Here is a 26199-nt window from a genome sequence, read left to right as displayed (position 1 = left end):
AGCTTCTATGTCCTTGGATACACAGTATCATATTAACAGCAAATCCCTAACCTTTACACAGTGACTCGGCATGATTGCTCAGAAAAATCTACTGATGCATTTGTTAGTTTACAAGAAATATATAAAATTTAGTATTCCAATTTTGTAGAATTTACGCATTGCCAGGAAATTTTTGCTCTTAATAGTACCTCTGATCACACCCCCAAGTACTTTCAAATATAATTTTTCTTGCTAAGAAAAGGAGACTCTTTTTCTTTGTTCAGGGCTCATTACTTTCACATCATAGCTTCCTAGTTAATCACTTCAATCAAAGCATTATTAAAAGACATTCTCCAAAATGGCTCATTCAATAGCTTCTTCAAATATCATATCTTTGTATTTGTAGGCGCTTAAATAGATCCCTAAGCTCTACATTGGAATCCAAGTAAAGTTCAAGTCTGTTTATATTCCCAGTGCACATGGTCTGTTTTTAATCAGTTTGTTCTTTACCTACATTGATTTGAAATACAGCGTTTAAAAAAAACCTCATAGGACATTTTTATCATTTAAAAACTCAACTTTCTAGTGTTTCTTTGCTCCAATAACTGTAAAATCTAGGGTTTTTAAAAAGCATATATATGTATCTTCAGAAACATTGAAAAGATATTTTACCATCAGTATGAAAGGAAAAATAAGAAAAACATAAACAGAACACATGTCATCAGCAATAATGAGGTCTGTTCACCTTGACACCACCCAGTTGCTTGTGGAGTTTGATGTGTTGAAAATTCCAAGCAATTTATTCATGGTGAAATAGACTCATTGGTACCTGGAATAGACTCTGCTATGCACGAAGGAAGTCATTGGATATTTACAATATTTAGTTATTATCTAGATTTTGGATTTTGGTTTTCATGTCATTTCTCTACATGATCATAAAACTAACAATGTATGTGACTAAGAAAAAGTATTAAGCTTTTTGAGCATAATTCAAAAAATATAGGGAGATCTGGGAGGGGTGGCACTGTCCTTGACTAATAAAGAAGGTCCTAAAGCAAATAAAGTTAGGGACATCTCAAGGTGAAAGGTATCTTTTTGTCTTCATCCATTTCTGAATGTGTAGACATTACAAAGTGTTTAAATAGATGAATGGTGATAAAGAAAAAAATGTAGTCAGCATTCACTCAGTGTTGGATCTTTGTCAAATATTGAACTACCTGGTTATAGCTAAAGTAGAACTTCAAGGTAGGCATTATCTCTATGTGTCACATATGGAAAATGAAGCTTAGGATCTCACAGGCAGTAAGTGACATCTAGATGTTGAAGGGAAAGCAAGGCACCACCAGGCTCTCCCCTCTAGTTTAAAGCAGCAACAAGGCACAAAATGGCCATAATGCTGTACAAGGGATGTGAGTTTGGAAAAAAGAGATCACTTTGAGTAGGCATGGATTAGGAAGACTTTATAGAATGAGTGGGATTTGTAATATATGATGTTTTGTTTGTTTTTTTTCTTAACTGTAATGTGCATGTATTTTATTATGGGATCTTATTTTAAAGTTCGAAGCCCTCAAAACCAAATGATTTTATTTCAAGTTATTCATAAGTCATGATTAGCTGTAAGCTGATGTGGGATGGGAGGGTGCTACACTAGCTGCAACACAAAGAACACTTGCGTGGCATAGAGTAAGCTGTCAATCACACATGTGTACAGTGATTGAGAGACTGGATGGGGTTAAAGACCTCTCCCTACAGTTGTTTTGAAATGCATGGAGCTATCCAGAATCTGAAGAATGTTGGCTCTAATGCCACAAGTAGATGTTTTTGTTTATTTGTCTGTATTTTGTCAGTCCTGAGGCTTGAACTTAAGGCCAGGGTACTTTCTCTGAGCTCGTTTGCTCAAGGTTAGCACTCTGCCTCTTTTAGCCACAGCACCACTTCTGGTTTTCTGGTTGTTCATTGAAGATAAGAATCTCACAGACTTCTTGCCCAGACATGTTTTGTGTCACAAGCCTCAGATCTCAGTCTCCTGAGTAGCTCAGATGGCATGAGCCATCAGTGCCTGGCTCAAGTAGAGTTATTTTAACCTTATGCCAAATGAGCACTGTACCAAGAATAAGACAAAACATTCATAGTCCATGCCACAGTAGCCAGAGGTTGCCAATCAAGTTGAGCACACACTTGACCTTGAATCTCACTATAAGAGCTTCTTCTTGTCCGTTAACAGACATATTCTGAAGAAGAAGAAGAAAAAATATTGGTAATACCATTCGTTACTGTTGGAGTTATAATTTAATGGCAACATTAACAACAATTCAACTGTCAACCAGTGAGTGATTGCAATAGTGACTAAGATTCAGAATAGAAAGCCAAATGATACAGAAGAAAGCCTAAATTATCTGTACATTTTTATATTCCTACAATTTTGAAACGTGCCTGTATATAATTGGAAGTAGGTGAAATACTGACATTTACTTCAAAGACTACAGACAAAAATTGTTCACCAACTAAGCTGACCACAGTAACAAATCAAACAAATCAACAACACAACAACAAAAAACTTTAAGAAAAGTGAGGGAAGGGGAAGATGAGAGTGTTGAAATGGATGACATTGACTGAGAGGCACTATATTCATAAATTGCTTTGCAGTATGCAACTCCTAAGTAGTACGCAATTACTTAACAATAATAAAAACATTCAAAAAATGAAACAAAAATCATGTATTATTTTAGATCATTGGTGGATACTGGATATAACCTCAAATACTGTATATACTGTCAGCAAATGTTGGGTTGACAGAAGAGACTTGTCCTGAAATTCAAGGTGGGGAAATGGCTCTCAGACTAGTCTGTTAGTTATTTAAGAATGGGAAACTTTTACAAATGACTTGTGAGAGTTGCCCAGAGAAAGTATGATGTGTAAGTGATCATATTAGTCATGTGGAATTCTTACTTACTGCCCTGAATTTAGGTACCATTGGAGTTGACATGTGATGGCCTCTTCGTCTGTAGCAGATGTATTCAATTTTATAAATTTCACTCTACTAAAACCCTCAATTACATAGGATCCCATACCTGGAATATAAAATAATTGTTATCAGTGTGTCTGCGAATCATAACATTGGAAAGCTGCCCAGAGACCATCTGGTTTGTGGAGAAGCTTGGCTGAGAACGTTAAGTATCCCAAGGCATAGGAAAGGAAGAATATTGAAGAATAGAAGATTGTTTTTTGAAGTATAATGTTTAGCTTGTTTTTTTTTAAAAAAAAAATAAAGCAACTTATGTAATAATAAGCTATTTTGCTGTTAACCTTTCTTTTTCCATCTTTTAATTGTACAGATTTTCTTACATTTATATATGTGAATCACAGTCACCTCTCCCTTTACTCTTTTTCTATGTTTCATTGTGACCTTCTCAGATACAATGCATTTCATTCCCATCTTCCATACTCGCCCTTTTTTCTTCCTGGATGACTGTCTTTGGCGAATTAAAGGAAGATTATTACCTTACACTGATGCCCGTGCTGGAACAACATGCTGGTCTTTGAAGTTGAAAGGACTGAGTCTGTTTTATTTCTGTATTGGCATTCCTATTGCCTTTATGTTCTTGGATGAGAAAAATCACATCTACTTACTATTGATGAATGCCTGAAATGGCAATCTCTTGGCTACCAGTGGCAATAGAGCCATTTAATCATACATATACTTGTTTTGAAATAAAGAAAAGGAATATAAATCATGCACATATACACATGCAGTGAACATTTCCTTCCCTAGTCACTTCTCCTCATTGTGGCATGTCAGAATAATGTAACAACTCTTGATGTAATGATACTAGTTCCAAATAATCTTGGTTGTTTATATTTCCTTTCTTTTGTTGTCAGTCTTGGGACTTGAACTCTGGGATTGGATGCTATCCCTGAACTCTTTGGCTCAAGGCTAGTGCTCTACTGCTTGAGCCACAGCTTCTTTTCCAGCTTCTTGGTGTTAATGAGACACAAGGGTTTCATAGACTTTTCTGCCTGAATTAGCTTTAAACAACAGTCCTCAGATCTAAGCCTCCAAAGTAGATAGGGCTACACACGTGAGCCACCAACATTAACTTAAAAGTATTTTGAGTATATATGATGTCATTTATTATGAAAATATTTTCATAGGTTATGTGTAGTCTATATATTTATTTCCCTGCATATAATATTCAGCTTGCTGCTTTCCCATTTTCTTTCATCAAATGTGTATATGTGTGTGTGTGTGTGCTTTGCTAAGATAAATCTTAACCTTTTAAATCAGATAACACTCTATCCAGCCTAGACTCAAAAAGGATTATATAAGAAGTTTTCAGTTCCTTATGTATCCTGTTCAGTTGTTAGAAATTATTTAGGAAATCTTGAATTATCAGACTTAATATCCAAACTGAATTTTAGAAAGCTATTTCAAAGTATCTCAAATAATATAGGAATGTTATGAATTCCCTACAAGTTACTTAATCATTTCTGTTGTTTCCTTCATTTAAATACTCAATATATTATGCTTCCATTTTTATTGCAAATGTGTTACCAATTTGTCATTTTCTTTCAAGTTTTCTTCCTACAGTTTTGACACAGTACATATTATACTGTACATATTTTGTCAAATTTATGTATCTTTTATGATTTCTTTAATATTCATACTTGATCCTTTGGTATATTTTGGAGAATCTTAAGTAGGGCAATAAAAACAGGATTATTTGCTGTCCCCTAGGGTAACAGAGGGTGAGGGCAGGAGGACTTAGGTTGGAAAGTCAATTTCCCATCTCAAAGTCTACAGGTAACTTACTTTTTAGCTAGCATTTCCTCACTTCATTTTCGTTTAATGTTTAATCGGATGGAATTATTTTTGTGTGAGGATCTAAACTGAATTTTTATAATCATATTTAACAAGTATCATTTGCAAAGTCACCTGTATGCTCCTAGTTGTTCATTTCCTTGTTTCATTTGTGAAAATCCTCTTATATGCTTTTCTGAACTGTCTGTATCTTTAACAATAATCACTTCGTGTTTTATGCCTTTCTCTAATTTTTTTCTCCTCCTTCTCCTCCTCCTCTTCTTCCTTCTTTTCTTCCTCTTCCTCCTTCCTCCTTCCTCCTCCTCCTTCTACTTTTTCTTCTTTCTTTGGGATGGGGGAGGAGCAGTTTTTGGGCTTGAACTCAGGGCTTGGGCACTGTCCCTGAGCTGCTTTTGCTTAAGGTTAACACTCAGCGACTTGAGCCATAGCACCACTTCCTGCCTTTTCTGTTTATGTGGTACTGAGGAATCAAACCCAGGACTTCATGCATGCTAGACAAGCACTCTGTCACTAAGTCACATCCCACATCCCCAGCCCTTTCCAACATTTTTTTTTCCCCCTAGATTTCCCAACTAAAATTTAGAACTACTCTTCAGGTCCAAAAACAATCCCATTAAAAACTTGCAACCATGTGTAAATCTTGTCTTCTTTATAATAATTGCCATTCCCACTCAAGAAAACCCATCTATGAATTATTCACATTCATCTGTGAATTTTTATTGCTGGAACTAGGGCTTGAACTCTGGTCCTGGGCACTTTCCCGAGATTCATTTTACTCAAAGTGAATGCTCCACAACTTGAGCAACAGTGCCACTTCCAACTTTTTTGAGTCGTTTATTGGAAATAAGTCTCCTGAAAATTCCTGCTTGGGTTGGTTTTGAACTGCGATCCTCAGAGGTCAGCCTCCTGAGTAACTAGGATTACAGGTGTGAGCCACTGGCAGCCAACTCTATGAATTACTTTTTATTGACATAATACAGTGTCAGATATGACATTAATTCTTTTTTATTTAGAAGTTTAGACTTAATTATTGGAATACTAAATGTTTGTTTACATAGCTTTCCCTGTAATATCTTACCTGGACATGATTTATCTATAACAGAACTATTGCTTTTTGTATATTTTTCTAATCTCAAGTCCCTTTCATTTAGCCAGTTATCTTCTTTGTTTTGTTTTGTTCCTCAGAATGCCTATAGAATTTGTCCTCTTTCATTTGTGACATGTATTTTTCATATTTGTTCTCACTGGAAGTTGATATCAGCTAAACTTGGAGTCAAGCTAATTTCTGTTCCAAGCTTGTTCTATCATTATGACCTGGATAGCACTCAGTAAGTAAGAACTGTATCTCCTCCTTTGCTAAATTTCAGTATCTTCATCTGAAATTCAAGTCAGCAATTTTAGAGTAAAAGGAATGTTGTTAGGATATGTAGAACATTGTTGGACATATAGAAAGTTGTTAGATATATAGAAAATATGAAAAATAAAGAAATCTATATCATCACGGTATTATTTCCATTACATTAGGTAATCTCAATCAATGTGAAGCACTACAAATAGTGCACTTTCATGTTTGAACACTGCTTTTCTTAACATTCTGTATATTCTCTTTCAGTTTACAATTACTTTCCCTTTAGATGGTCTTGATTGTTCCTTTAGAGGTACCATTTGAGACATTGAGGGGTTTTTGTTTTTTTAATTGATGAGGCTTAAGTGATTTCTCAGTATCTGTTGAAATTAAGATATAGTTTCTCAGGGCCGAGACTTTGGCCTAGTGGTAGAGTGCTTGCCTAGCATGCATGAAGACCCAGATTTGATTCCTCGGTACCACATACATAGAAAAAAGCCAGAAGTGGTGCTGAGGCTCAAGTGGTAGAGCTCTAGCCTTGAGAAAGTCCAAGGACAGGTCTCAGGCCCTGAGCTCAAGCCCAGGACTGACAAAAAAAACAAAAAGATATCGTTTTTCATACTAGATTTGGAAATGTGGTTGTTAGAGTAACAGCGTTATTATTCTCTACCTGCATTTGTAAACTAAATTTAGTTCTTGAATATGCTGCTAGTTGAGCTTTTGTGATGTATCGTAAATTTTTTCCTTGAGTGAGATTTACAGTTTATTGACATAGTTGTGTGTATGTGTGTGTACATGCACACTCATTCCATTATTATTACAGCAGCCAGCTAACATCAGTTGTATACTCAAAGCAGGATAAAGGCATGCAATATATACTTAATTATTTATATTGTTTAGTATAAATAATATATTTAATGTATCTAAAATAAACTAATGTATTTAATATAAAGGGTACCTTCTTTCTCATGTTTGAAAGAAATGATAAGTCAGGCTTTTAATCCAGAGTGCTTTTCTCTGGCCTTTCTTTCTGTAAATTTTATTATCAGATGATGCCAAAATGTCACCTGTTAGGATAATTTACCTTATGTATATAACTGTAACCCCTTTGTATATCACCCTGACAAAATTAAATTTTAAAAATACATTGTGAAGGCTATGGGCCGAATGTTCTAATAACTTTTATATGTGTTATTTGTGTTTATAAAAATGAAATCCAGTGATTTCAATTTTTAAAAAGAACGAAAAGAATAATTTTATGCAAATTTTCAAAATAACTAGCAAAATTCTTTGAGATCATTGTACTTGGTATAACTGGTCCCCAAATCATTTTTGTAGACTATTCTTTAATTATTTTAATTTTAAATTAATATCCTTCAGAACTATGTTTATTTCATAAGTATGGCATTTTGTATACCAAATAACATCTTGTGTATTGATTTTAATTAGAATTTACTTTATTTATTTGTAATTTTTTTCTTGGTTAGATTTATTATTATTTTATAGTTCTTGGATCAGTTCTTGGATCTTTTGATCTGCTGTTATTTAATTCATTTCATTTCCTGTTTTCTTTGGGATCTCACTTTGTTCTCTTATGAAGCTCATTGGCAGAGACATGGTTCATTTGTCTTTGCCTTAACAATAATAAGTTTTAAAGCTGTGAATTTACCTCTGACCACACTTTTGTTTGATTGCAATTCTGCCTAATTATGTTTTGACATTCTCTTTGATATGATGACAATTGAAAAACTACTTCTAAGTGTTTAATGAATTTTGTTGCAATGTAGAATCATTGTTTATGCTTTTCCATTGCACTGTGGTCAGATAATAAGGTTAGATAGTATGTAGCATGCCATTCTTTTTCCTTAGCACAATTATTAGGGTAATTTAGCCTCAATATATCTCAACAATTTCTTTTCAGTTGATCCATTTTTCAAAAACAACTTTCTGTAGGGAATTTACATCAGTATTATTTGATCATATTTATTATATAAGCAATCTACCTATCTTTATTTTCCAGAAAAGAATTACCGTTCTTGATCACAACTGTGTTCCTCTCACTTTACTTTTCTTGAACTCTTCATTCATTCATCTCCATGCTCAAATGGCATGTTCTTCCATTTTTGTTGTAATTCATACCAGTCTTTGAGGCACTTTCCTTTTAAGTAATTAGTTTGTCCTTTTAATTGCCTTTCTTGGTTTTTTTAAATTTTTGCCTGAATCATATTATGTGCAACTCATTGTTTGTGAACATTTTGAGAAAAAATAATTTCATTCTTTAACTCTTAGCTTTCATATATTTAGGTAATTATATATAAAGTGATAGATGAGAATAAATAAATTTTATAGCAAAAAGAGTGTCTCCTTTTGCTTCTTGCGACACACACTTGATCTACATTTATTTTTCTACCTTCTCTTTATTTCTCCATCTTTTTATCCTCTCACCTGGACCTGGGCAGCAGACTATGCCAGTTCATTTATTTACTTCTAAGAAGAATGTCTGTTTGAATAATTATTAAGTCATTAGTTTAGAGTCATCACAAGGGTTAACATTCTAAAGTTTTTAATTTTAATTTATTTCTTCTCGAGCTAGAGTAATCTTTGCATTGTTTGCTTATTATTTTACTTGGGTTCTCAGAGTACATGTTTCTAGAGTGGCATATTTTCTCAGTCTTGCAAATGTGTGTCTCCTACATTCACTTACTAAAGGAAACGAATGCATTTTCAGTTCAATGCTTTTCAATACATTAAACTATTCTAAATTGTGTCTCCAAATCAGCTTTTCAGAGAAAGTCTTAAACCAGAAATCTTGTTTTGCTTAGGGTTCCCCCGCCACAAAAATTCCTGAGTAAAACCTTTTAAGGTATTTATTTTTCTCTGCCTTTGTAATAAAATGAATGTATTTGAGCACGAATCTAGGGGGAGATCTGACTTGTTATTAATGTCTTGAAGAATACTTTGAATAATTTTAGTCTTCATTTAGCCATGTGCTTAATCAGTTGTGACTTTGACAACTGGCAAAATCCACATGTTTATCAATCAGCCTCTCGAGAGTTTGGTTGGCAAAATCTGAGAGAGTTGGCTTCACTTTTCTACTACAGTTCTTACCAGTTAGATGACCTTGAATTAGATCCATCATCACTGTAGCCGTTAGTTTCCAAGTCCCTTAACAGAAAATAATATTGGCCGCTACTGACTTATACCTGTAACCCTTGATACTTGGGAGGTTGAGACAAAAGGCTAACAATATCCATGATACTCCTTTCCACAATTAGCCATCTAAAAGCTAGAATTGGAGCTATGGCTTAAGTAGTAGAGCTCTATCCTTGAACGGCAACAACAACAAAACAATAAACTCAGGGATACTGTGCCCAGGCTCTGAGTTCAAGTCTCAATACTAGCCAATAAAATTAATTAGACTAAAAAATACAGAAAGCAAATAGTAACATTTTCTGTCTCCTGGGTGGTTTTGTCTTTTAAGTAGAGAAATAGAACGAAAGCACTTGAGAACATATGATGTAGGTAGAAAAGAATCTATAGGCCAGCTTCTGCTTTGTCCTCCAAAAATATTATCTTAGTGTTTCTTTATTATCTTGTTCCTTAAAAAACAGTACAAGAAGTTCTTTATATCATAGATACATATTAATTTATGAAAGAAGTTCTTGCATGTGTATTCCCCATCATTTAACTCAGTTTTCAACAGGATGAATTCCATTGTCAATCTATTCCAAATCAAGCCTTGTTCTTAATAATGTCATTTTATACTTCTGCAGTCCTTGCTGTCACTCTGCTCTCTTGAGATATATGGATGGGTGTCTTCTTTCTACTGTTTCTTTTTTATAAGTTCTGTATATATAAATGTTCTTTTGTTCCATATTCTTTCTTTCTGTTCTCTTTTTCCTATCTCTTTTGGCTTTCTTCTTAATCTTTCATCTTTTTCTTTCACATTTGAGAAAATTATTCATTCTTAATGAAAACTTCCTCCTGCTTCCCCCAAATTGTGATGCTGCCATTGTTTTACTTAACATCCTTACCAATCAGCTTTCCATCACTACAGCAAAGAACCTGAGATAATTAAGTTATAAAAAAGTATTTTTCTCCAGTCAGTTGATACTATTGCTTGGACCTGTAGTGAAATATTACATCATGGCAAGATCACATGATAGATCAAAGTGCTAACTTTATAACCAGGAAAGAAAGGAGGGGATTGAAACTGGTGTCTGATACTGTTATTAAAGACACACACCCAGTGACCTACGCCCCTCTCACTAGGCTCCACCCATCAAAAGTTCTCAGCACTTCATATTACTGCCACCTTATGGACCAAGCCAATAACACACAAGCCTTTTAGGATATTTCAAGATTCAAATTACAGTATCCTCCAATCACAGACTTACACAAGCCTGCAGATGAAGAGCGCCACGAGAAACAAATTCCCAGTCTAAATCCTCAAATCCTGGCACACCATCAGTGAAAGTGAGGTGGTAGATGAAGAGAGGCTCATTTCCTCCCCATGCTTCAAAGTAGAGGTGCAAACCTGTCCCTTCCATCAGCACTAACCTGACCCCCATTCGTGTGCAGTGCTGATGCTGGGGTCGCAGTTCAGCCTCTTGAGTCAGACAATCTCAGCTCCTGCCAATCCAATAGTGGGAATCTGAGCAGGACTGTCAAGCTTACTGTACACAAGATTGTCCTGTAGCATGAATGAAATAATGAACATAGAATATGTTTCACAGCATGCCTAACACAGTAAGCATTCCATGCATAGCATCTATCACTGTAATTTGGTAGCTATTTCCACTAGAAAATGGTAAGAAAGTATAGCTCACATAACAGGAAATCCACCATCCAGGGTTGATTTCGAAGCTTGTAGCTGCCAAGACCAACATGTACCATATTACTGGGGTCTTTTTTCAATGGGTGCTGTAGTTCTACATTCCATGTGAAAGAAGGAAGAAAAGAGTGATGTGAGATGGGCATTTTCTCTAGTGGCGAAACAGTAGGCTCTCTGGAGAGTACTGCCCAGACTTATGTGTTACTAGGCAGAATGCTTGTGTATCTTTAAAGAAAGGCATGCCTTTATCATTACAATACATATAATAAAGGAAGCCAATGGCAAAATAGCTAACAAATTACTTTCTTTATTCCCAATGTTTTATAATAACACCAAGCATTTTATAGAAGGTTTCCATTAGTTTTCATCTCTTCTATGAATATATTGTCTAGTTTGAAAATAATCATTTGTTGCGGTGATGTTTAATAATTACGAAGACTGCCAGAAATTAGTCTAACAAGCTAAGAGTTTGGAAAATAGGTACAGCAACAGTTATTTGACATTCTAGAATCTAAAATGCTTAGTGATTTTTCAATAACATTTAAGATTAAAACCTGAAATCTTCTTTAACGTGTATACACTTCTTCTGTAAGTGTACAAGAAGGTGTTATTTAAATCAAGGATATTCAACAGGAAAAGTGGGAGGGAAAGGTTGTAGGTAATTTAGGATAATAGATTAATGGGATCTGGTTCAGTGATAAAAGCCTTTCCTCATCATGCACTGTGGCCTAGAGTTCAATCCCCAGCACCATAAATAATAATAACAATGCTAACAGCTATAATTTAGCCGCTTGGTTGCCGGTCAAAGGATTTAGCTAGCTTTTTTTTTTCTTTAGTACTAGAGGCTTCCTGCCTGTTGGTCAAGGATTCTACCATTTGAACTGTCCATTGTATAGATTTTCTAAGTGACATCCTTTTGAAGTTCCCTCTTACCAACTGCCCCATCCCTGTAGGCATTGATCTTTTGTTTCCCATTGATGTATTACTACTTTATTACATTTCCTGGTCAGGTGCTCTTCCACTTGAGACACATGCCCTAAGTCCTTTTGATTTAGTTTGCCTGAACCTTCTCAGTTGTCTGAACCTTCCCACTTATATCTTCCCAGTATCTGGAATTATGGGCATGCACCATTGTGTGCAGCTTATTTTGTGTGATGAATTTTCATTAACTTGGTTAATGAGGCTGTCCTCAAACCAAGATCCTACTGTCTCTCCTCCACAGTAGTTGAGATTACAGATATGTGACACTAACTTCTAGCTTAGGGGATGATAACCCTTCAAATCTTTGAACTCTGTATGAGTATCCAAAATATTTTCATCTGACAATTCAATTAAGTGAATAAGAATGCCTGCAGTAGGCCAGGAGTTTGGCCTAGCGGTAGAGTGCTTGCCTAGAATGCAGGAAGACCCAGGTTGGATTCCTCGGTACCATATACATAGAAAAAAGCCAGAATTGTTGCTGTGGCTGAAGTAGTAGAGCTCTATACTTGAGAAAGCCCAAGGGTGCCCTGAGCACATGCACCAGGACTGGTAGTTAGAGAGATAAAGAAAGAGGGAGAGAGAGAGACAGAGACAGAGACACAGATACAGACACAGAGAGGATTACCCGCAACTAAAAGGAATTTGTTACCACAAGATAGTTCATTCCCCAGCTAGACAGATTGCCACCTATCCCTTGGTTTTATTAAAAACATATCTCTTTAACAGATCTTAGTGAAATAATTATTTCTCTGAATAGAAATGTGCCAAGGTGCTAAATATGCTGTTATGCTGTGTGTTAGTGGAACCAAAAATAAATTGTAAAAATTTTAAGATTATAAAAATTTAAGAATATGAAAAAAAATTCCCCAAGCCAGAGGTAAATTAAATGAATTGCATCAAATGCTAAGGTAAATTCAGGAAGTAGTAGTCCTTGGGGGTCTTCTAATATAATAGGTCATTAATATAGATTATAGTGCCTATTGCTTCTGAAAATTTAGCATACGCCTGGCACTTTCTACTCATCATTACCCATAAATTCGGTGACCAAATTGCCAAGTCAATGTGTGTCTCTACATTGCAGAAGAGGAAGGCTCAGTGAGTAGATGGTTAGTGAATTGTCCAGTGTCTCAGAGCTAGAAATAGGTCATAATTTATTCTTTATTTTTTGCACAGTGAGGGACATCTGGCCCATGATTTCTTTTTATCTTTCTTTTTTTTTTTGCCAGTCCTGGCCTTGAACTCAGAGCACTGTCCTTGGACTTTCTCAAGGCTAGAACTCTACAACTTGAGCCTCAACACCACTTCTGGCTTTTTTCTATGTATGTGGTACCAAGGAATCGAACCCGGGTCTTTATGCATGCTAGACAAGCACTCTACCATTGGCCCAAACTCCAAGCCCATCTGCCCATGATTTCTTGATGCATATGACCCACCCTCAAATCCATGGCACATGATGGACAGGCATATTATGCCTCCTCTAGTTTTCCATGGATGGTCTTCTTATACTGATCATGCTGCTTGACACATGAATGGTGTTACGAGTATCCAAGTGACACTTGACAGTAAAAACAAAAAATTGGTCCACTTTTACTTCTATTTTCTACTGTCCTCAGGTGATTGGAGTTGGTAGTAGCAGTAATAATAGCATTGGCAATTGTGGGGCTTGAACTCAGGACCTGAGCATTGTCCCTCAGCTCTTTTGCTCAAGGCTAATGCTCTACCACTTTGAACCACTGCTCCATTTCTGGTTTTTCAGTGGTTAATTGAATATAAGATTCTCATCAGGACATTTCTGCCTAGGCTGTTTTTGAATCACAGTCCTCAGATCTCAGCCTTCTGAGTATGTAAGGTTACAGGTGTGAGTCACTGGCTTATTTGAAAGAGAAGTAATGGGGCTGCTAGTGTCTTTCTACACAATTCAGCTCATTAACTTAGAATTGCCTGTTTCCTGGTGCCATACCCAGGGCCATACTAAACCATTTAAGGAAGGGGACTATCTATGACTAAAACGTTCACTGGGTTAATGCTGAGTTAAGTTCAGAGAAGTATCCTTGTTTTTCACATATTCTGGATGCCAGAAGATTTTAAAGTTTGGGGACAAAAACAACATGAAGGCCAGACCTAGTTTCAGGGTTTTGAGTTAGCTAAAAAGAAGTCTTCCACAGTCACTGCGACTTTCCTCATGCATGCAGCCTCTTCCTTGTGACCTTTTATCAGGTTTCATTCTGTAAGCGCTCAAGGAAATTATTGAATGAACCAAAATATATCTTCATAGGAACTCTTTTAGATGGTGTAGCACATACCTATAGTGATAAGCCAGAATTTATAAAGGGTAAAGGTCACTTTAGTTTAAATGACATAACTTTCCCTTGCCCACTAGGGATGTTCTTGCCTAAATGTGTTTCAAGAACTAAGTTTCTTTCCCTTGGTTTCGAATTCACTCATGGAACCAGAGACTGCTTTCTCAAGAAAGTGAAATAAAAATTGAATGTGGATAGTTCTGAACCAATTTTTTATTTTTCTTTCATCTTTTCTGCTTCGGTTCAGGTGTGAGAGGCCATGCAGGGAATTACAATTCGAACTATATAGCTAAGTCTTGGGGTATTCATAACTGTGTTTTCAAAAATCACCAGGAACCTCTGAATTAAAGTAGAACACAAACTAAATGTGCCCCGGGAGGGACTGGTCCTCCTTGCTGAGTAACCCTTTCAGAGGTTTCCCTAGCTTACAAAACAATATTGGTTCCTTTTGTTAAATGAATGTTCTGTGTATTGCATTCTTGAATTGCCATTGGCATGGACTGGAAGCAGTTAGAATATAATGTTTGCACCAGTCTCAGAAGGCTTTAAACACTCACTGCTTCATCTTCATCTATTTCTCAATAAATCTATTTCTTTAATGACCAATTTCCTTTTGCACAAAGAGGAGGACATTAATTCTCTGGCTGCTTGTTTCCATTTCTGTTTCATGAATCTTTTTTTAAAAGAAGATTAAGAGAGATCAAGTTTGTCTTGAATTGTTGTTTTATTCAGTAAGTTGATATATTGGAATGATTTCTGATTGGTCATTCACTTTCCTCCACTGATCAGGATAATAAACCTCATCATTTTGTTAGGCAGAATCACGCTTGTACAATAAAAAAACAATAATAGTAATAACCTCTTTTAGTCAAGAAGTTTTTATTAGTAGTTGCTCCTCATTTTGATAAATTCTTCTGGGATGTGTCTACTGTCTGTTTTATGCGTTGCCACTGCATTGCATGTTATTCTTCAAGATAGTGAGAGTCTTTTCTTCTTCAATCAATGCAGTTGTCCAAGATTTCAAATTGGCCCTTGGTTTCAAGTGCAGGCCACTTCTAACATACCCTTAGAGAATTACCTGGATGAACTCTTGGTGATGGCTTTCATCTTTTCTCTTTTTTAATATAAGTGCTAGCAATTTCACTTAGAAAGCTTAGTAAGAAGCACTCTTGGGATGCATTCTGCTTCTCAATCTCATGTGGGGCCCATGAAAAACAGAAATACAAACCCCAAGAAAGTGGTCGTGCTGTTGTTCTGTTCTTGGAAATGATGACTACAAGTATGTGAGGGTAGATCCAGCTGGCTCACTAAGAAGAATTAACCTTACCAGACCATAAGTCACATCAAACTGAGACCATGGCAAAGAAGGCAAGAAGTTCACCACAAAAAACTCTATAGAATAGGGGCCAGGAGTTTGGCCTAGTGGTAGAGTGCTGGCCTAGCATGCACGAAGACCCAGGTTCAATTCCTCAGTACATACAAAAAGCCAGAAATGGTGCTGTGGTTCAAGTGGTAGAGCTCTAGCCTTGAGAAAGCCTAAGGACACTGCTCAAGGCCCAGGACTGGCAAAAAAAAACAAAAACAAAAACAAAAACAAAAATGGTATAGAATAATGTAATCTTGTTCACACATATAATCCTAGCTACTCAAGATGCTGATATCTGTGGATCTCAATTCAAAGACAGCTCAGGAAGGAAAGTCCATAAGAATCTTATCTCTAGTTAGTTAATTACCAAAAAAAATCTGCAAGTAGAACTATGGCTCAAGTTGTAGTGTTTGGCTCAAGTGGAGCTAAACAAATGAACAAACAAACAAACAAAGGGACAGTACCAGGTCCCTGGCATGGTATTTTCTCATATTTTCTCTTTTCATAGAGTATACAGGAGCCAGGCTTTTTAGAAACTGTAAAACAAATTAAGACTCCAGAAACTTTTGAATGTTACAGTACAAAAGTGAGTTGAGAAAGAATATGGGTGCACAGATTATGCAACCACAAAACCATGTCATGCCATGTTTAGCTTCTTGATTCTCCAGTGTGTAATAACCGCCTGAAAAGCCAGAGTTTGTGTGTCTCTGCAGCACTTTTGTGGATCCATTCAGACACTAGGGAGTGAGCAATAGTGTGGGTCCTGCAGCCAAGCCCAGTTGGTTTCCATTCCATCTCTGTGACTTGTTACCTGTGTTTGTTCCTGACTATGTGTAACTCAATGCTTTGGTTCTGTCTCTGGAAGTATATTGCCCTGACAATAGAGAACGTGAAAACCTTTTTCTCCCTGAAGGGCATGGTTTAAAATACAGAAGTTATAACTGGGTTATTTTTAAATTACTAGGTTGATTTAGACATATTTGTTAAATCTATATGCTCTTTTTGCTGTCCAGCTGTTTACTCACTGCAAACATAAGAATATGTCCTTTTATTTGAAAGGATTCTGCCATACCACATATGTAGCAAGAATTTCATTTCCAAGCTAAGTTTTTTTTAGTGTAATTGTTTTTGCCACAAGTAATGTAATGGGGAAGAAAATAGATAAAGACATCACATCTCAGTCAAATGTAGCATCTTATGCTGAAACCATCACTGATGCATTTCCTATACATGGAGTATAGTGAACTATCATGTAAACTCGGGGTTAGTCTGCAAAGGGCCAAATCATGCCATTTGTTTTAGAAGCAAAACTTTCTTCTGGTAACTGTCATCTACTTTTTTCCCTTCCTTGAGAGTTACATGCCTTCTGAGCTTCTAATATTAAGTTATAATAAAGGTTATGTTCAATCAAAATGAAAATTGAGTAATATTTTTAAAGTTTCTTGAAATTTAAGTTCTTTTGCTAATTAAAAATTAGTCTGGATCCAAGTCTTAACCCCTTTACAAAATTGTGAAAATGGTCATTCTAATTCCTTATTCGTGTTTTAGCATGAGAGCGTAACAAAATTCAGAAATAGCTATTTTCTTTTGCCTGGGTTCTTCATATCCAAACCACCAAATAAAAGTAGTAGCTTCTTACTTTAGCAAAATATTGTGCTATCTACAACTTCTTAATAACTTAGCATGCACCAGACACCAGGGTTAAGTAACAGCATCCCTTTAACTGATTCAATCAGTACAGTGAAGAGGCTATGAATATCCACATTTAAATGAAGAAATTAAAAGAAACAGAAATCTGATCTGGCCACAAAGCTCCTTCTCCCTGGGAAGATACAGAACTTTGTGTAGATACTGGAACTTCACCCTCACATCCTAGATTTTATGAGAGGAAAATTGTCACGTCATATGAAACACTGCCTCTACTTCCCCATTCCAGATTAACTGTAATTAAAATGATTTCTTTCTCTATGTAGTGGCATATACCTGTACTCCCAGCTACTAAAAGGGTAGAGGTAGGATTGTGGTTGGAGAGTACTCAACTTTATCTAAAAAGTAAACTAAGGCAAAGTGTCTCATGTGGTAGAGTCTATGCCTAACAACCACAGGCTCTGAATCTAATACACATTCATACCAAGGGGAAAAAAGATAAAATAGGAATTTATCTCTTTCTTTCTGAAATGTGTTTTCCATCCTATAAATAGCTCTAAAATAAGGCAGGAAAGTCAGGCACTGGTGGCTCACATCTGAGGATTGTGGTTCAAAGCCACCTCCAGCAGAAAAGCCCATTAATCTGTTATCTCCAATGACCAACAACAAAATGGGAAGTGGACCTGTGTCTCAAGTGGTAGAGTGCCATCCTTGAATCAAAAAGATAAAGGATAGCACCAAGACCCTGAACTGGAGGTGGTCAATGAGGAAAAAAAAGAAAAATTGACTATATGGATAATGTGGTAATTGTTATTATAATTCTTATTAAATCTCAAGGAGCTTCACATGCATGCAATGATACAAATACCTTCTACAACATCTGTTCTTTAAGAGAGAACCAAAGTGTGTGTGTGTGTGTGTGTGTGTGTGTGTGTGTGTGTGCGCATTGGGATTTATAAGGTGTATCCTGGTCAGCTGTTACCTTGTGCTCTTCAGTGCTAACAAATCACTAGAACTAGGGTAGGGATACAAGAATTTAGTATCACAACTACTCACCACAAACCAAGGCTAATCTCTGTGCCTTAGAACAACTTCGAGATGTGTACCTTAAAGAGCACGCAAGATGGGGGCTTGGTTTCAGTTGAATTTTTCCCATATCCTATGAAAAAGGCTAAATAACATCGCTTTATGGGTTGGTACATTGCATGCTCATTGCCTAGTTATGTGATTCAAGAGGAGAACTTCCATTCTGACTGTAGTGTACTGTTAGGTTCCAAGGATGATGCAAACCTTTACACAAAGGACAGTGAGAAGTCATTTTGTTAAGGAAACTAGAAATCCTCACCCTTAAAAGAAAAAGGAAAGAAAATTCCAACAACTTCCAATATGTGATTTCTTCAATTTAGAGGTTTCTGTTTTCTGTGTCCCAGAGACAGATATCATTTGCCCATGTTGAGAACGAGAGCAGCATCTGGAATTTGGTTAATCCCAAACCCAAATCTCTGACCCTTTGTTTTTAATACTTTGCCATTTTGATTTTGCTTTTTGATTTGCTTGTGACTCTCTGCTTCCCCCATCTTTTTTCTTTTTTTTGGTACAATGATTCTTACCTTGTCTTTCCCCAGTCCGTTTCTGACCTGGAGAGACGTACAGCATGTTATTGTCAGGACTTCCCGTGCGGGACATTTGAACGCTAATGACTGGAAAACCAATGCTGCTGGTTTTAAGGGTGAGAACTTCTTTCCTATTCTGTCACAGGCAAAAGATTTTTGTTTTTCTTTTTCTCCCATTTCCAATGGGGAACAGGAAACCAAACCTCTCAAATGCAACCTGAAAGTGTATGCTCACACATGAGCTTGCCGTAAAGCTTAAGACAGATGGATACTTTTTTGAAACTAAAACAGTATGTATCACAGCAGATTTCTTTGGCTTCCCAAAAAATAAGATCCTTTTTTTTAAAGAATAAAGATAACCCAACCTCTAAGAATAGTCAGCCGATAGGGACTCCTAATTTGTTACTTGGTTGCTGTTATTGCTTATCTCAGTGGTATTTATGGCCATGTATTTTAGAATTCCTCACCTCCTATAGTGATTATTTCTACTTAAATAATAACTTATATGTATTTATAAACAGGTATAGATGGATATGGTTTAATTGAGTATAGCATTCTGTAAATATTGTTTCTAAAGTTACACAAAGAAACAGACATACTTCCTAGAATATTGTGTGCAAACCAAAAGTTCTTGTGAAGTTTTGTAATGTGAGTCTTTATACACAACATAGAATACATGCTGGAAATTTTTTCCCAGGACTGATACAGATCCTATATCTCTCCAGTGGTATTATTAACAGTAGCCATTATGTTTATTGCCACAGATGATATATGTTGTAATAAAAAGAAAGTAATTATGTAAAAAGTTGTTATTAATATTTTATATATAGCATTCAAAAGATTAATATGTTTTACTCAACTTATATAAACCTAGATTTTAATCCATTAATTGATAATGAAGATGATTTAGGGGACCTTATTGCCCCAGGGTAAACATTTTAGGTGCTTAAAAACATTTAAGTACATATGATATACATTTGATGTTAATATAGCTTTTGGGAGTTATATGCAGTATATGTATATATCATGCCACTGTGTGTATGCAATGCATGTGCTTCTTTGTGAGTGTATATATATATATGTATACATGAACATATATGTGTATATATATTTGATGGGAATGGGGTTTGAACTCAGCTCTGTGTTTACTAAGCAGGTACTATACTACTTGAGCCATGCCCCCAGCCCAAGAATATATACCTAAAGGTTATTTGCAAATAGCTTGTCATCTAGTCTTGCTTACCAGAATTTACATCTCAGACAGCCCTCACCACATAATCACTCTTGGATTTACATTTGTTCACTGAAGACTTTCCTTGATTCTTTAGGCAAAGAATACTATCCCTTTGCTTTACAGTATTACCAGTCACCTTTTCTATACGTTACTGAAAAGCTTTTCTCTGCTATATAATGCAGTCATGTTCAATGAGTATTTTTAATCTGAAAAGTTTGAAATACCTACGGGAACCCCTAATCCTAAATGCAGACAGTCATTTCCCACATTGCAATTATGTGGGCTGCATCAAAATTATTTAACATATCAGTACCTCAAAAACAATCCAGACGATGTCCCATATGTATATTTTATTTCAGTTAGCTTCCAATTCCAGCAAAACTCGGACGATAAAAATCCACAAGGCTTTGGGGACTGCAAGGACTGACCATATAACCTTGGCTTGTTCAAGGCTGGATTGAACTTCTTAGTGAAAGGTTCATAGACTAAGTACATTGACCTCCCTGAAGCTGATGAATCAACTTTAACACAAATAAAAGTTTTCGTTTTACTTACTCCTTTTTGGCAACTGAAAAAGAGCAAATGGTTCTAATAAAAAAAAACGCAGCTCTTTTGAAAACCTCTGTTGCTTTTGGAGAGAGGGGAATCAAGAGGATTTAGACGAAATCACCAGACTCAAGCCTAAATCTGAGGGGGACTGTGCACGGCTTCTGGCATGGAGGAAATCGTATTTTACTATTGCACGTGGCAATATGTAGTATAATATTTCACTCTTCTCTTAGACGGCTGCCAAGAGTAACAATTAAAGTTCACTTTTTCACAGATGAGTTACTCTGAACAGCCTGCTCTCCCAGTGGAATTGTTTTGTAATTTTGTTGATGGTCTGCCCTATATTTCTTCCAAACATAATAATAATAATAAGATGGATATTTAAAAAAATAAGAGTTCTTTTCTTCCTTACTCTAAACATTACCATCCCTTCCCAGGTGTCCCACGCTTAAAAGTGATCGTTCTGAAACTCGCAGGAGAATGCATGTGCTTTGGGAAAACAAAATTCAGGACATCAGCACTAGGAAAAAAAAACTGGGCTTTTTGTGAAATAAATAATAAAAGAACAAAAAGGAGCTCATGTTTTTGAGATGGTTTGTGCAATAAGAGCTCAGGAAGGACTTGTCCCTGAAGTTAGGTCAGATGGCTTTTGCAGGCCTAACTATGCAGGAATCCAAGGGTGCACTTCCCCTTAGAAGGAAATGGAAATTGCCTGCCAATGGAAGCCTTTGGCAACAATAGCGCTCACTGTGTCTCACCGCTCAGTCTTAATACTGAGTAAAATGCACTCGTAACATGAATTTGAAAACACCTGTGCTTTGGGGTCCCATAGTGAACGAGGGCTTAAAGAGTGGTGATTTTTTTTTTTGCCATTCCTGGGCTTGACCTTGAGACCTGAGCACTGAGCACTGTTCTTGGATTTTCTAAAAGCTAGAGTTCAACCACTTGAGCCACAGCACCACTTCTGGCTTTTTTCTATGTATTTGGTACCAAGGGATCAAACCCGAATCTTTGTGCATGCTAGGCAAGCACTTTACCACTTGACCAAACTCCCAGCCACATTTTTTTTTTTGGGTGGAAGCGGTTGAACTCTGGTTCTGGGCATTGTTCCTGATCTCTTCACTTCAAGGCTACTGCCCTATTCCTTGAGCCACAGAGCCACTTCCTGTTTTCTGGTGGTTAATTGACGATAAGAGTCTCAGGGACTTTGGTGCCTTGGCTGGCTTTGAACCTTGATCCTCAGATCTCAGCCTCCTGAATAACTAGGATTACAGGTGTGAGCCACTCTGCCCCCAGAATTTTTTTTATAAGAGCAATTTCACAAATTTCTCAATACATAACTCTTCATGATGGGGACATTATGTGTGTCAGAATTTCTTTCTCATTAGGGAAATAGAAACCACTCAAGAGTACCAATCTATTCTGTTCACAGATTGGGCTTCAGTAGACTTAATAGTCTTTGGAAAAGCCAATGCCTTGAGTGAATAGCAGTCAAATTCATTTACAGTACTTTCCTACATTTCTTTAGGCATACCCCATGCCATATACCTCTATATAGGTATGAGCAGAGCTAGATGAGATATGAAGTAGAGACATGTGAAGGTCTCTGGAAGCCAGACTTCACCCACACTCAACCCAAGCATGTTATACGTTTGGAATACAAAGAGATTCCCTCCAATTACAGCAGCCCAAGGGACAGGTTATTATTCAGCCAAGGAGATAGATACAACATTAAAGCATGAGACTCTGCCAGGTCATCTCTGTGTTTCCTTGAGTTGCGTGCCAGCTGATTTTTCCAGTCTATTCCCTTTATTCTCTGTAGATGGCTGCCATAGAGCAGTTAACTCAGAGTGAGGAATGCCTTAAAGAAGGAAGCTAAAGTCAACATTCTTTTTTGTATTTTTTTCATATATTTGTATTGTAATTAATAAAAGGGTTACATTATATTCACCAGATAATATGTGCATTACTTCACAAACATTAATACCCTTTCTCATGTCTTGGTCCCCATTTCCTTCCCTCCACACCCACCCCTCATTTTGTTTTCCCCCCTTCCCTATCATATTTCAAATAACCAAATAAACATATATACAGTATATCAGATAACAAGGTAAAATACTGTAATATGAGATAACCAAGGGACAGCAAAAGAGATGAGAGATAACAGGACATTAAGGACAACAATCACTCTTTATATGGGCTAAAGTCAACATTCTTATGCTTTGTAACATTTTTATTCTACCCTGCTGCTGTGTTTATGACAACAACAATCTCTTGGTATAATTAAAACATCTTCTACGATAGAGTAGTTTTTCAGATTTGAACATTAGCCAAGAAATACACACCCATGGACTTACCTTATTCATTTAATTTGCCTTATTCGTCTTGTGAATACAGTATTATAGCTAAATGTCAGGTGGCATGATTTGACTTCACAACTTCCCAGAGACAAATTCCTTTTAAAAAATAAAAGGAATAAATACACAATAAGAATCTTCCTGAAATTGTGAAAGGGAGTAGGAAAATTATTTGTTTTAGACATGATAAGCAGATGTTAAATTTTGCCAATGCAGAATTAAAATCCAAATTCCAGTATTTTGCTACTGTCCAATGTTTTCAATGCCAGATGTATTTGACATTACACTATCTGAGGTTTTTTTTTTTCTTGTTTGTTTTGTTTTGATTTGTTTTGTTGGTCATGGGGCTTGAACTCAGGGCCTGGCACTGCCATGAGCTATTCAGCTCAAGGCTACTGCCCTACCCCTGGAATCATAGCCCCAATTCCTGTTTCTTAATGATTAATTGGAGGTAAGAGTCTCACATTCTTTAGTGCCCGGGTTGGCTTTGAACCTCGATCCTCAGATTTCAGCATTCTGAGCCATCACACCTGGCTTCTATCTGGGATTTTTATCAAGATTATTTCTTCTCGCCCTTGTTTCCCTCCCTTCCCTCTTTCTGAGAAATGTTTTCAGTTTTGTTTGGTTTTATCTTCTCTATTCTTTTTAATTCTTTCTGTGCTCCTTCAGCTGTACCAGACAGCTATAGAATTGAGTGCTTTTGCCATCTGGGTAATTTTCTTCAGGGAATTTAATTCATTGATGTCTCAGTATTTCTCAGTTTGTAAGTCTTTCCTGAGCCCATTATATGTTCAAGTGCACTCTGAATGTGGAAAGCAGTGCTGGAGCACCATGGCATTGTGTGTTTAAAATATGGTCATATACCAGTATATGTAGGAAAGAAGATGTGCAAATTCTAGGCAATGGCTTCCATTATTTCAGGGAGAAGTTAGCGTTGGCTTCCTCCCTTCCAAGACTTTAATCAAAGGATAGCATATCCTCCATGTTCCCAGCCCAGTTCCCAGGCTGTACAGCCTGATTCCTTGCCCTGCACTCTAAGCTCTGGTTTGATTGTGCAGCTGGGATTATTATGGGATATGTGCTTGCTGCTGTTCCAGCTTTTCATCACAGGTTACGTATTATATTTATATGAATGTATACAGTTCAAGTCTCTTACATCTAGGAGAAGGAATAGACATCAGATAATAAACTAGGAACTTCTGTCATCTTTAGTAGGTGAAAGAATGAAAAAAAGTCATTGAAAATTTTTTTATAAAAAAGACAACTAAATGAGAGAATTTACCACATCTTCTGTATCACTGTCCTCCCAGACTATGTAAGTTTCTTGTTCTTTGTCTACAGCATGTTGCTAGCCCCTCCTCCAGCACTCTGCCTTGTCCACAACTCAACTACTAGTTTTTTTTTTAATTTCTGTTTACAAAACAATGGACAGTCTAACATGACTGCGTAGTCACAAAGGCCTCAACTTTTAATACCATTTATGACATTCATTTGCCATCTGCTCATCTCCACCGGTAAGGCTAGTACTTTGAAAATGTTCCAATATACTTTTAAATCCCTACCTGTCTTGTTTTCAGCGTATAACACTTATTTAAAAGAATGTCAAGTGTCGAAATTGTTAAGCAGGCCGTGTGTGAAATTAAAATGAATAGTTTTGAATTGGGTTCTTTGTTTGAAGGATATGTAGTAGTTTCTAACATGGTGTCATTTGAAAAGACAAGTTTTTGTTTTACTGTGTTATTTCACTGTTTAAATAATATTCCAGCCCTGCCATCTAGTATGTAAAATCACTGTTGGTTGCTGTGATATAAGTTACCTAATGATGGATAAATAACACTTTTTTATCTGGTTAGTATTAGAGATGTGATTAAAATCTGTTATTTGGTTCCTTTCTCAGTGTATCTAGAAAAATATGGCAATGACTACTTGGATAGAGGTAGAGAGATACATATATTCAAATCTTCCCGATAAAGGGGAACGCTTAATGGAAATGCCACCTGATTTTTTTTCTCAAGATGTTATGATGTCTACTATTATGGTCTGTGAATTTATATTCACCTTATTGACTTAACTTTTGCACTCTTTACGTTCATTGAGCAATGTATATATATTTATGTATATATCTATACATATATATAAACTTCTAGCCCATCTACCTAACAAGACAGTGGGGAGAATCAGATATGATTTAAGGATTTTACCTCTATTCTTTATCTAAGGATTGATTTCTGAAAACATCTTTAATTTTTGCATCATTTCCAAAGTGTTTACTAATCCTACCACCATGTTCAATTCATGCCCATCAAATATGGGATTTTTAACAGCATTGTCCACAAATTCTGCTTTCCCCAGCTGGTCTTGCACTTAAAAAAATAAGTAATGTAATATTTGTTAGATTCACATAGTCAGACCGGAGGTATGACTCAATGGTAGAGCCCTTGTCTAACCTTTGCAAATCCTGTCCCCAAAATGCAAGTGAATGGGTGTACTCTTTACCTAATGTAACTAAACTAGACATGATGAGTTGATTGGAGAGGATTATGGGAATGGTTTTCTGGTTTTCTCACTAGCTGACAAACTCAGTGACATTATTTATGGCCTTTGGGAAAGCCAACAAAGCCAAGGGTTTGTATCATTGTTTTTGCAGAACATTGATAGCTGATATCAAATATAATGAAGAGGCTGAGTTGGATGAGAAGTGCTTTGAAAATGGAATATACCATACAAAAATAGCCTTAAACACTGATGCCTGTGTGGTAATTGCAGCTACTCAGGAGGCTGGGATCTATAAGAACATAGTTCAAAACCAGCATGGGCAGAAAAGTCAGTGAACTCCATAATCACCAACAAAAAAAAATGAAATGGAGGTGTGGCTCAAGTGATAGAGCACCAACTGAATGAAGTGAATAAATAAGCTGAGAGTTTAAGGCCCTGCGTTCAACCCCAATACTATCAAAATTTTTTAAAAAGAATATTAAAAATATGTTTGTGAATATATATATATATACTTTTTTTGGTTGTCCATGGGATTTGAACTCTGTGCCTGGGCACTGTCCCTGAACTCTTCTTCTTAAGGCTACTGCCTTACCCCTTGAGCCACAGTGCCACTTCTGGTGATTAATTGGAGTTAAGAATCTCATGGACTTTTTAGTGCCCAGGCTAGCTTTGAACTCTG

General features: G+C 36.4%; 1 protein-coding gene across 1 annotated transcript in view; it reads left to right on the top strand.

The window, feature by feature from the left end:
• LOC150065030 (proprotein convertase subtilisin/kexin type 5) overlaps positions 1–26199 on the top strand; it is a 279024-nt gene that overhangs the window by 200678 nt on the left and 52147 nt on the right. The window contains exon 10 of the mRNA XM_090329624.1: positions 18897–19000. Within this exon, the coding sequence (XP_090185750.1) occupies positions 18897–19000 (104 nt within the window). The remainder of the gene's footprint in view (positions 1–18896; positions 19001–26199) is intronic.

The sequence above is a fragment of the Megascapheus bottae genome, chromosome 3 (genome assembly GCF_031878675.1).
Source record: "Megascapheus bottae isolate mThoBot1 chromosome 3, mThoBot2.hap1, whole genome shotgun sequence".
NCBI classification, from domain to species: domain Eukaryota; kingdom Metazoa; phylum Chordata; class Mammalia; order Rodentia; family Geomyidae; genus Megascapheus; species Megascapheus bottae.
This window is presented reverse-complemented; position numbering and strand designations above follow the sequence as displayed.